The sequence below is a fragment of the Brachycentrus maculatus genome, unplaced genomic scaffold (assembly GCF_059751285.1).
Source record: "Brachycentrus maculatus isolate JH-2025_06_01 unplaced genomic scaffold, ASM5975128v1 h1tg000438l, whole genome shotgun sequence".
Lineage (NCBI taxonomy): Eukaryota > Metazoa > Arthropoda > Insecta > Trichoptera > Brachycentridae > Brachycentrus > Brachycentrus maculatus.
In genome coordinates, this window is record NW_028281186.1 from 209763 (window position 1) to 222957 (window position 13195).

Consider the following 13195-nt stretch of genomic DNA (forward strand, 5'->3'; position numbering starts at 1 on the left):
TGAAATCCAAATCATTTTGACCACATAGTTTAATACTTATCATAACCAAATGAATTGTAGTCTTTATTTCAAACATCAAAACTGGTTCCTGGTAAGCAATCATAACAACTAAATATTTTCACAGAACCATAGACACATTAGATATTTAAATCATCAGGAGATTACTATGTTTGTTTCCTATATACATCCTCTTATGGGTCCTTTTGTACCCGATTGCTATAACAGTAAGAATGCAGAAAATATGATTGTTCATATGATTCTTACAAGTTTGAATAACATTTGATTTGCATTGTTAATATAGCTAAACACATAAAATCCTATGACTTTATAAAGAAGTTTCACCATACTTGTATATTTAATTCTTATGTTGATAATCAGTCCCATAAAAATACAAATTAACATTTATTTGGTGGGTAACCCACTCAAAATATTCATTCAAAATATATTGAAACCCTGTGAATAAAATTAATTTTGTTTATCCAATATTCGAAATTCGTAAAACATTATTCCAGCAAAGTAATGTATAAAAAAAAAACAATATTTCATTTGAAACATTCAATAAAATTTTACCTGCATTTAATTATTTTTATTTTACTTGTCATGTTAGTTCCTCATCTATGGTATGTTGACAAAACATGACTCACGAATGAAGAGTGGTTTATGTATTTGTAATTATGATTATAATATTGTGTCTTTATGTGTTACCAGGATGGTGGATGTCGGAGGACAGAGATCGGAAAGAAGGAAGTGGATTCATTGCTTTGAAAATGTCACGTCCATCATATTCTTAGTCGCTTTAAGTGAATATGATCAGATTCTTTTCGAATCGGAGAACGAGGTGAGTGCCAATATTATTTTAACCCCATACCGTTTTTTGAGACAGTCTTATCACATCCATAACCAGGGCTTTTTTAAACAAAAAAGGTCCCGGAAGACACTTATAAACTCCCGAAAACGGTCCCAAAACTCGCTTGTTAAAAATTAAAATTAAAATATTATTTAAATATTCATTACAATACCATATTTTATCATTTTGACAAATTATAAAAATAAACATTTGTAATTACGTAAGCATAAACATTGTTTCGTATATTTGATTTTGAAAGTTTAAAAAAAAAATCAAAAAAGGTACCGGAACGCCGTTCCACCGCGTTACATGGAAATAAGCTCTATCCATAACTATACAAGTAGGCTATCACAATTTTAAAAATGCCTTTTTCAAATAAATGTGAATTGTGTATAAAGAATCTGCGTAATACACTGTTTTTTTTTCAATATTAATTTCATTTATCCTTGCTATAGTTTTTCACTCAGCAAAATTTATATTTGTCCACCTTTGTAGTGTAATGGTTAGCGCACTTAGGTATTATGCTGGAGGCCCCGGGTTCTATTCCCAGCAGGAGTCGAAATTTTAGTTTTTTTTTCACTCTTATATTACCTGAAGCGCAGGATTGATCAACTTGCCTTTGTGTATGTAACAATCAAGATAACACTACATAAATATGATGCAGTGCCCTATTCACCATCAGGTGCAAATTAGGTTTTTTTTTCTATTTTTAAATATATCCACATCACTGACTTGGAGCAATTATTTTTTTACTTGTATTATTCTTATTATTTTCGTCCGCCTCCGTAGTGTAATGGTCAGCATGCTCGCCTACCGTTCTGGAGGTCCCGGGTTCGATTCCCAGGGGGGTTTAATAAATATAAGTGATTTTTTCACTCTAATATTTATTCAATATTACACTGGACTGGTACCTGAAGTGGAGGGCTGAACACCTTTCCTTCATGTGTAATCGATCGAGATAACACTGCGTTTATATGAAGCAGTGCCCTATGCACCATTGGGGTGCGGTAAGGGTTTTATTATTTATTATTATTATTATTATTCTTAGATCAAGAGTATAATTTCTTTTATAAACTTGGTCTTACATTTTTAATTGCACATATTTGAAGTTCTACATTTCTTAAAATATCCAAATGAATATGGCAAACAAATTTTTTCCCTTTCATAAGAATTTTGTGTATTATTATCATTATTTTTCATATTGATAAAATATGTTGATGTTTTTGTCGATTGCTTATTATTGAAAATGAAGTGACGGCTATTGCCTTCATGTAAACAACACGTAAAGACGGTATAACCAATGTAAAACTCAAAAATTTATAAATACATAAAATAATTGTTGGTCAATAATGTCCATGTGTTAATTGATTATTTAAATCAGATTATTGTGGACAGTATGTAACAAAAAAAGTGTCAGCGAAATTTAAGACAGTTAAAAAAAAATCTAAATAAATATAAGGGTACGGACCTACATCCATCCCCCATTAGCTACTGTTGTCTCCCATAAATTATTGCTGCACGTGTTAAAACTGTCACTTAGAATCGTATATCTATATAAGGACTGTCAGTCCATTTGATCTTCACATTCGTTTGATAATGCCATAACTAGGCGAAACAATTGTCACAATATTAATTTTTTATGTGTTTTTGTTAATAAAATACAACTTAGTAGACTCAAAAAAACTGTGTTTGATTTAAAATTAAAACATGAAAAAAAAAAACAAACAAAAAAATCTGCTGTGGAACAATATATGTAATGTGTTATATTTGTTAATTGCAGAATCGAATGGATGAATCAAAGGCCCTGTTTAAGACCATTATCACATACCCATGGTTCCAACACTCCTCAGTCATCCTTTTCTTGAACAAAAAAGATTTGCTCGAAGAAAAGATCATGTACTCCCATCTTGTGGACTATTTCCCGGAATATGATGGTAAGATTTTGCACTTTTATGCTCCATACTGTGTTTATTTCTATCTCTCTGTTGACAGTAACCGGTCAAAAAGAAATTTCATTACATTTATGATTAATATGTCATACATTTTTCTAAATATTTAAAAAGTTCGAAATAGCCAAAACATTCCTCGTTTGCGTTGTAGCAGATAAGGGTGGCACATTGCTACCATGCTCGACACTTTTAATTTAATAATAATGTTATCTGTATAAGAGAATGTTTGCGATAGGTTGAGTTATACATTGTCTACCTCCGTGATGTATTGGTTAGGGCGTTTGGCTGCCATTCTGGATCTCCCGGGTTCGATTCCCAGGGGTTCAAAATAAATATAAGTGAATTTTTACTTTAATATTTATTTCATATCACCCTGTACTTGGTGCCTGAGCCAGACTGATCACTTTTCCTTCAGGATATAAACGATCAATGTAACACTATGTCTGTGCGATGCAGTGCTCTATGCACCATTTGGTGCTGGTTATGATTAGCAGAATTGAAAATATGAGTTTTCGGTTTTCGTTGTTACCAATATCACCAGTCTGATGATGTCTGTAATGACGAATTCCGGTCACTGGTCAAGTAAAATATGTGTTGAAAAAACTATATACTTGTTATTTTATTATATAAAATGCAGTTCCACCAAGAAATGTCAGTACAAGACTTAAATCTGATAAAGATATGAGTAATTGGACCAATTGCATTTTACTTTTAATAAGCCTCTTTAAATTTAAATTAAAACTGATATTCTGATTGAACCGAACAAAGGCCCCAAATGCGACGACAAACCGGCGAGGGAGTATATCCTAAAGCTCTATCTGCAAGAGAATCCCGATCCTGACAGAATGTGCTATTCACATTTCACTGCAGCCACAGGTCGGGAAGAGTGACCCTGGTTCCCTTGTAATGTCCTCGCTAGTCACTAGGCTGGTAACCTTGCTGGTAGATACTGTACTCTACCCCCTATACATCGGTTATTGCTATTTCAACATGTAACAATGATATTTAGATTCTTACCAAAGCTGCTTACACTTGTTTTTATACATATCCTCTGTTGTGTATACCAATCATTGATTTGATGGTCTTAAACTAAACTTAATCTTAAAACATATTATTTTTTGACATCTTATCAAGATGATGAAGAATATGGAAGTCTGGGCATTTACGGGGGGGCTGACGATATTCTTCTTCATCTTTGATGAGATGTCAAAAAATAATTTGAAAATAACTCCTGTAATCGGAGATAATCCAGATTTTGTGATCAAGTATTTGGACACACTCAAAATGTTGTAAATAATCTTAAAACTTAAAAATCTAAATGAATAAGTTTTTTTAATGTGTTTTTTTTTTATATATTAAAATTTTTGGTTACATATCTTTGCATCTTTCTCATCTCATTTATAAAAAGACAAATCTGTTATATTCTTACAAACTCTGCAAAAACAAAAGCAAAAAAGTATGCTGAAAGTAGTTCTATTGTTCTTTTAAAATGTTGCCTTAAAATATTGATAAAAATCTTAATAATATAGGGTCCGCCATCTAAAGTTTTTTTTTTCAACTAGTGCTTATTTCGTGAATGGTAACACTTAGCTCATGTCTGATTTGACAGATAATTAGTTTTATCCTTCCGCTGAGCGAATATGGTTGTGTATACGCTTGAACAACGCTGGGAAATATTGCGACATTACTTTGAAAATCATGGTAATGTTGCAGAATGTGTGCGAAAATTGCGTACGGTTTTTGGAAGAAGAGAAGCACCGTCAGCTCCGTATGTTCGTTATCTTGTGAAAAAAGTGAAAGAAACTGGCATCCTCATCGATAAACCAAAGCGTGAAAAGCCAAAAACAGTGCGTACACCCGAGAATATCGATGTTGTGGCAGAAAGTGTGCGTGAAGCGCCATCAACATCAATTCACCGTCGTTCTCAACAATTGAACATTTCGGAGACATAATTGAGACGAATTTTGCATAAAGACCTTGGTATGACGCCATACAAAGTCCAATTGGTTCAGGAGTTGAAGCCAACTGACCATCCAATGCGTTTTCGCTTCGCTGAGTGGGCCTGCGATCGACTTACAGAAGATGCCGATTTTGCCAAAAAAATCATCTTTTCGGATGAAGCTCATTTTGATCTTGGCGGGTATGTAAACAAGCAAAATTGTCGTATTTGGGGCACAGAAAACCCGCACGCATACATTGAAAAGCCGGTACACCCAAAACGAGTCACTGTTTGGTGCGGATTTTGGTCCAGAGGCATAATTGGGCCATTTTTCTTTGAAAATGAGCAAGGAGTGGCCGTTACAGTCAATGGCGATCGTTATCGGGCCATGTTGAACGGATTTTTGTTCACAAAAATTGAAGAGGAGGATATTGGCAACATTTGGTTTCAACAGGACGGCGCTACGTGCCACACAGCCGAAGCTACACTCGATGTTTTGCGCCCTGTTTTTGAAAAAAAAAAGTTATTTGGCGGACCCTTTACTATTTTAGAAAAAGTAAACTTTTTTTATCCCCAAGAAATGTAAATTTCTTACTAAAAATAAAAATGTATTATTTCTTAATAAATTTTCATTCTCATTAAACAAATATGGCGGCAGAGTGTAAAGTTTTGTAAGATTTGTATATTATTTAAACGGTGTAACACAACAGAAGATCGTGTATTTTGGTTGAATTAGTTAAAAAGTAATATTATTTATTGATTCAGCAGTCACTTTGTGGTAAAATCTATCCATTTTTAATGTAATGTTTACTTGGTAAATTCCACAACGTTTGAAAATGATGCTGAATGCATCGAGACACGTGTCATAATAGATTTTAAGAAATAGTGGTCTTTACCAAGTAAAACTTAAATTAATAAGTACGCTAGTCCCGGAGTTGTATGCGAGGTAGACATTGGCACTTTGTTTTGTGGCTTATCCAGGTCCGCAGAGGGATGCGATCGCCGCCCGAGAGTTTATCCTGCGCATGTTTGTGGACCTGAATCCCGACAGTGAGAAAATTATATACTCGCACTTCACTTGCGCAACAGGTAAATATTCTTCTTCCAATTATCTCCCTCACCACACAGAAATAAACACTTAAAATAGCAACCAATTCGAGCAATGTTTTCCAATTAACAAATGCTTTTGTGTCCTCTTCGGCTCGTAACATGGTGCACATAAGCAAAAGACAATTAAGAAATAAAATTAAAGAAATATTATGCCTTAGGGTCATTCCCACCCAACAGTTGTTACAAAAGTAAATATTCTAGATTATTTGCATTTTAATCTGTTAATATATTCATCTTTTTGTTAATTTTTTCAACTAATTATTTTTGAAAACGGATCACTTAAGGCGGAGACTGACCGGAGCATTTCGTCGTAACATAACGTCGTAACATCGCTCGCGGCGAGCATCACCGAGTATCCGAAACTATGGATGGAGCGCTCGGCTCAGTGTACTGACTGCCTGAATGCTCGCATCGTAAGGTGTTGCGTTTCGACGAAATGCTCCGATCAGTCTCCACCTTTAAATCCACGGAAACAGTATTAAATTGTTTTATATAATATGAACACCAACTCTTTTTTTTTTATTTATTAAAAATTTAACATTTGGGTTTACGTTTTAATCTATTTTTGGATCTATTTGCTACGTTTAGAAGAAGGGCACTCTAACAATTGTTAGTTGTGACTTTTGCTTGAATGGTTGCATTATTAGGTGTTCAAAATTCTGTGTTTTGCCTTACACAATATACTATTTTCATATACATGCGGAAAAGCCCGTTAGAAACTGAACGGCCCAAATATGTTATAATTTGAAATATGTTATATATCTAGAATTATTAAATAAAATAAAATAAATCGAAATAAACTGCCAAAGTGATCCATATTTTTTATTAACAAAATAACAAAAGCAGTATTCTCTGCTTCATTTTGTGAGTTTGTTTGTCACTTTTGTACTAGTTCAAAAGAGAAAATTTAGATAAATATTTTTTGTTATGTTTTCTCTTAATATTACATATTTAGAATTTTGGAATTATCTAATGTTCCTTGTGAAAAATCGTCAGAGGAACTAGAATTTCATAAAATATATTTAATTTTTATTATCTATTGTTATCAACTAAACCCTAAATATGTTTTTGTTACTTTTACAATGCTCTTTTATATGTTGAATTCATTTCATTTTGAAAAATGAATTTTAAAATAAAATATTTTATTCTCAACGCAATAAATTTATATTTGGTAATATATTTACTGGAATATGTTCTGCTTAAAATGAATGGACTTGAATTTTACTTGAATTTTTCATATTGTATGTTATTTTAATGGTAAACTAAAATCTACAAACATAGTTCAGTGCCGTAACTTCTCCACTTTCGACACATCTAAGGTATGCATATTATTATTTTTTGTATTTTTTCTACATTTTTCGTACATCTCTAATTGATAGTCTGTCGAAAATAAGGTTTCATCTGAATTTAATTTTAGGAAAAAATCATCAATTAGACATTAAAAGGACCAAAATTGATCGACCAATTGAGCATCCTTGATCTAAGTGATGTTACATTTTGGCACCAAAGTAATCACCGTTTACAGTGTGGTTGGTAGTCCTGGTTAGACATCTGTGAGAAGCGAAGCTAGGCAATAATATTTCTGCTTAATTCACATTGATTTTACACCAACCGTATAAAATATAGAAAGATTTTCAAAACAGCTAAAGTAGCTTATATCAATTTTATTTCCCGTGGCCCCCTATTTTCTGTGATAGTCTAGTCTAGCCGATTGCAATAGTTTTGAAGAATATGTCAGTTGCTAAGGGATTGGTACCCTGAAATTTACTTGTGTTTTATTAAGATACAAACTATCTGATAATTGTCTTATCAACTAATTTTCTGTGATAATTATAGCTCATATACATAGTAAGTTTGATAAGTTCGGGAGAGATGGTGGTGGTTTTATTTTTGTATTATTTTTTCCTTGTGTAGCTTAGTAGATTTGTATTGCTTTGTGTATATTATATCTGTATATAGTCATTGTTTTATTTTGCTTCATTAGTCATTAATGTTTTTGTATGCTGCTTTTATTAATCTACTTTATTTGTTTGAAATTAATATTAATATCTTTACGTTTTGAACATATAGTATGAGAAAATTAATAATCTTAAGCATTTTTGTGGACCAATTCAAAAGAACCATATCCGTATTTTTGCCATTTAGAGATATTGTAAGTTAAAGATTTTGAATTTTATTTTCGCAGTGTTTTGATTTTTAATGTGTGTGCTCAACTGCGAATCAGAAATTTTTCAATTGCCGGGTTCGATTCCCACTTTGTTATAACTTTTCGTGTGGTCATCTCCAATTTCTTCAACTTTTACGTGATGTATTTTGTAATAACTATTTTATTTTATTGATTTAACTAAATTTTATTCTTTATAAATAAATTGAAAATTCATTTTTAAAAATCTTTTAAGTTTTTCTAAAGTTTAGCAAATGATTTTATTTTTATTTATGTGTTCTATTTTTTATTATTTTCATATGCATTTTATTTGTTTTTATTTTATGCTTCATCCTGGGATCTGTTTCTTCTACATATGGGACCATAATTATGTATCCACCAATATTTATTTATTTATTTATTTTAAAACAGACACTGAAAACATTAAGCTTGTATTTTGCGCTGTCAAGGATACTATCATGCAAACTGCCTTAAAGGAATTCAATTTAGCCTAGATATTTTATTTTTAATAACACAAACATGTAAATATTTCTCCATTTTCTTTTAAAAACATTTTTTAGATATATTTTTAAGTTCAATTTGGAATGTGCTAAATTCCAAATTAGAAAAGAAAACCATTTTAATGGCACATAGGCCGGGATTATATTTCACAGTCTAATATTATTATCACTTTAAATGACTCAAACAAACAATGAATGGTGTGTGCGTGTGTTTTTGTATGGTGCTGAATGATTATCTTCCATCTCTGCGTTGACATTTTGATTACCATCACACTGAATGTTTGCAAACCACACTCAAAATAGTACAAACATGTTTATCCACTCTGATGTGCAATAGTGGCTGAAATGTTGGCATGGAAAAACTCATTATAACACTTCTATAACGATCAATGACAAGAAAATGGATCAATGCAACTATATTTTTGTATTTATATATGAATCGGAATGTCAGTAAGATGGATTAATTGATTTTTTGCATAGAAAATTTATTTAAATTGTTCAGCTGAAAGGATGAATAATTTTTCTCGAGTGCCGTTCCTATAATGAAATAAATAAGAATTTCCGTTTGTTGTCTACCACAGTAAATTATTCAGAAAACACATTGGACATTACACAAGGAATAGAATGATTACTCTCAATCCAAGATATTCAACATGTCTGTAGTGAGATTCATACACTTTTTTTGCAAATAGAACAGTTTTATTCTGGCACTGCGATATTTTTACCAAGAATCTTAAAGAAAAAAATAAGTTTAGAAGGGAAAAATACATGAAGGCTATTTGAGAAATCATCAACCATCTCACCGCACCAGTGTGGCCGTACTCTTGGACAGGTCAAATAATAAAATGACATGGCTTGCAAAATGCTTTAATTTATTTTCTGTTACATAGCTACCCATATTTTTTGCAATAACACAATAACATAAATTGTCATTTCGGTAACATAAAAAATGTATTTACAAAGTTTTTTTTTTTTACCTTCAACTCTTTTCCAATAAATATTTGACATGATTCTTTTTTAATGTAGTTTTATCTCCCAAAAAACATTTTAAGATACGTTATTTTGTTGCCTAGCAAAATCTCTTCTTTGTATTTTTAAGTATATTATTTATAATCAATGTTGTGGAATGCTTTTTGTGTTTCTTAACCATTTTTAATATTTATTGATAATATATGAGTGGAAATGTGCATGATTACCAATAAATTAAACTTGTTACTTGTGTTTATTTTTTCTTTGTTTCATTTACCTTATAATTTATTTTATTTTTCTTAAAATGCTTATGTTTATATACACAATTAAAGGTGGCCGCAAACATTCTTTAACAATCTAGTCAGGCCCTGTGAAGACAATTCCGTAACATACTCTGAAGTGTTTTCACAGACTATACTCGTCTGTAGCTGTTGACTAATTCATTAAAATAAATATAATTTTAAAATAAAATCTTTGTAATATGTTTTTCACAGATTTGGTCTAAATATCAATAATAGTTTAATTTTTCTTTCCGCCAGCATCTAAATTCTCCTTGAATAACTAATTTCTCTTCAGTCATGGTAAATTTAATGATTAGATGTTTGAGCTATAATATAACTGTGTTTGTTTAATATTACCCTTTATGTTGCTCACTCCTTTCAAGAATGTCATATATCAAAAATCATCAATTTTCAGTTGTGCATGTTTTCAGAATGCCCAGAAAATGTACTATATCCCAGCAAAAGCGGCATATTTTTAACTTAACATTTACCCGCTACAGGGCATAAAGTGTTGTTTTTTTTAATTTTGAAGAAAAGGTATTGTTTAATTATTTTTTTAAATATACTAAATATTTTTCAAATGGAGAAAAAATATTCAGGTTTTACCTAAAAAGATCTGTTGGGCAGTAAAAAGTTCAATAAGTGGCTTGATATTTATTTTTAATACATTTCATTATATTTTTAAACTTTAAGAACAATCTCCTGAAAAATCAAGTTTTTTTATATGATGTTGTTGAAAGGAGTGAGCGATATGCAACATACACCAAATTCAGAATACATTAAGTGTTTTTTTTCTTTTTCTCTCGTTGTAAACCCAATGGAGCTTATTACCACTGTCCGCAATTCTAGTTCAGGCTCGATTGGATATGCTGATCTGGTAATTTTAATTTAAAAAGAAGGGGCCTTTAATTTTTTTTGTAATCATGACAATTTGATTATGGTCATTTTCTTTCTGCAAATAGATGCAAAGACTACCAGATTAGAAAGAGAGATCCTCCAGTAGCTTTCTCTCTTTTCTCAATGACCGCTTTTCGGAATGTAGTGTCAGAATGCAATTATTATATCTATATGTAACAACAATAAATGGATATTGCGACCTTTAAAGATCGTTATTGCTTATATTCTCATACACTTTTTTTGCAAATAAAACGCATTCATTCACCGCAATTAGTTTTCAGGTGCTGTGTGTAGAATTATGCCATTTTGCGAGTGTTTTTGCCTAGAATTTTCACTCGTGAATTACATTAAATTTTAGTAACTTTAAACATAAAGAGGAAATCCACTCACGAGTAGGCATAGGCTATGAAACTTAAAAATTTTAAGTCTGAATAGTGTCATGATAAGCGGTGTTGCATAAGCCATAGCTAGATTTCAGAGTCACTTGGATGTTAGGTAATTCAAAAAAAGAATTATGTCATTTTACCATTCTTATAAAAATTGAGGTCAATTTAAAACAATTTATGTACCTAATTAGCACTAAACTAACTAAATAAGTCCGAATGTGAGCTCCACTGTCGAAATGTATTGGAGAACAAGCGTCCCAATTATATTTGAAAATTATTAAATTCATCTTTTGCTTTCTATCCGAACCATTCCATCGTAAGGAAGCTGCTGGGGTAAGAGCATGCTTTCCAAGTGAAAGTCCAGTGACCTTGATATTCCTGATTTTTGCGGCCACCTTTTAGTTGTTAATCTCGTTTCATGCATGCATATTCATAAATTAATGGGTTAAAAGTTAATTTATGTATTTTATTAAAATAATTGTAACACAAACTTTATTTTTAAACACTTTCATTTTTGGCGCTATTATTCTTTGATAAATATCTCATCTTCTTCATATTCATACTTATATATAGTAAGTCCATCCCTGAAGAAACCAAGGTTTTGGTCGAAATTTATTGGAATAACGGTACCAAATATAAAAGTAGTTAAAAACAAGGTTTGTGTTTTATAAAGTTATAAAATGTGCAAAACAATTTATTAACTTTTTTTTAAATATGTATGTATGTTCACATACTCTATGGTGAGATTAGTCATGCTACCATGGAAACCACAGCTGGATACCATTACTTTTCAACCATTACATCTCTCCTCTCTTTCTGCATTCTATACATTTTTCTGAAATACATCATCCACGAATATGGAGTTTTATCGTATTTTAAATCTGAGGAAAATACTACCACCAATTTGGCCAATAGTCACCAACTCACAAAAAAGCTGCTACACTATATTTTATGTGATTGTTATGAAGGTTAATTAAAATAATATTACAATTTTATAAAAAAAAAAAATGTTTCTTAAATATGGTAAGTTTTCGGCCATGTATAAAATTAATAAAAAATGAGATATATGTGTAATTTGTATCATATTATATTACAATCAAGGTAACATTGCATTGTTACAATATGTATGAGTAAGTATGGATAAAAAAAGTAGGTATGTAGTTTATATTTCTGTATGTTTAACTTAAAATAGTCTAAATATGGATTTTGTTTATTGTAAAGCACTAATTATTACTAACATTTTAATTTTTGGGTGTGGGCCTGAATGTTTTTGTTTAAAAAAAAAACAGTTCCATAGGAAAGACTGTGCCGAAAATCTATTTTGGGATTATAACTGCCTCACTTATTAGCTTCTGTTTCAAAGTATTCGGTACATGTCACTGGCTCTAGTTTTGATAACATAATACATATAATTAGATTATTTATTCATTCGGCATTAACTTGTGGAATGACATGTTGAATTTTTAAAAATAATTTAACCCTTGTATAATACAATTTAATGAGTTTTATTTCATTACATATGACTAGGTTCGAAAACTAACAGACGTTTTTATCTACAGGTTAGTTTTACTTTCACCCGTAGATGAAAATGTCTGTTAGTTTTCAAAACTAGTCAATGTAATGAAATAAAACTCATTAAGTGGTATTATACAAGTGTTGAATTATTTTTTTAAATACAGTGAAACCTCTATCTATCGTTTCTAAAGGGACCTATTAAAATAAACCATGTATGCGGGAAAACAATGGATGCGGGATTAAGTAGTCAATACACAAGAAGATACAATCGAGTAAAGATACCGTCCTCCCAATCTGCATAACAATGGTTGGGTTAAAATTCTAAGCAGAATACAAATTTTAGATGCAAAATGTATTTATTTAACAGAACCAAAAAAATATTGATGTTTCTTGCATTTTAACCTTTTAAACGCGTTAACTTTGTTCCTAAGAGACGCTCATGCGCGGCTGTATTTCGCCGTTTTTAAATGATTACTTTTATCATGTTTTTAGTTATGAAACGATTTATTTTCCTAAACAAAAACGTTCAATGGCATTCATTGTGCCTTTTTGGTACTCTATAATACACGTGTGTCACATTATTCTTGAAATATATTGTAATATAAACAAATTAGATCGTAACATAAATAAATCAAAGC

General features: G+C 31.0%; 1 protein-coding gene across 3 annotated transcripts in view; it reads left to right on the forward strand.

The window, feature by feature from the left end:
- The window catches only part of Galphaq (G protein alpha q subunit), a 31904-nt gene that overhangs the window by 14483 nt on the left and 4226 nt on the right, over nucleotides 1-13195 (forward strand). For all 3 annotated transcript variants that reach the window (XM_088271371.1, XM_088271369.1, XM_088271370.1), the window contains 3 exons: nucleotides 709-838; nucleotides 2628-2781; nucleotides 5717-5824. In XM_088271371.1, coding sequence (XP_088127497.1) covers nucleotides 709-838; nucleotides 2628-2781; nucleotides 5717-5824 — 392 coding nt within the window. The remainder of the gene's footprint in view (nucleotides 1-708; nucleotides 839-2627; nucleotides 2782-5716; nucleotides 5825-13195) is intronic.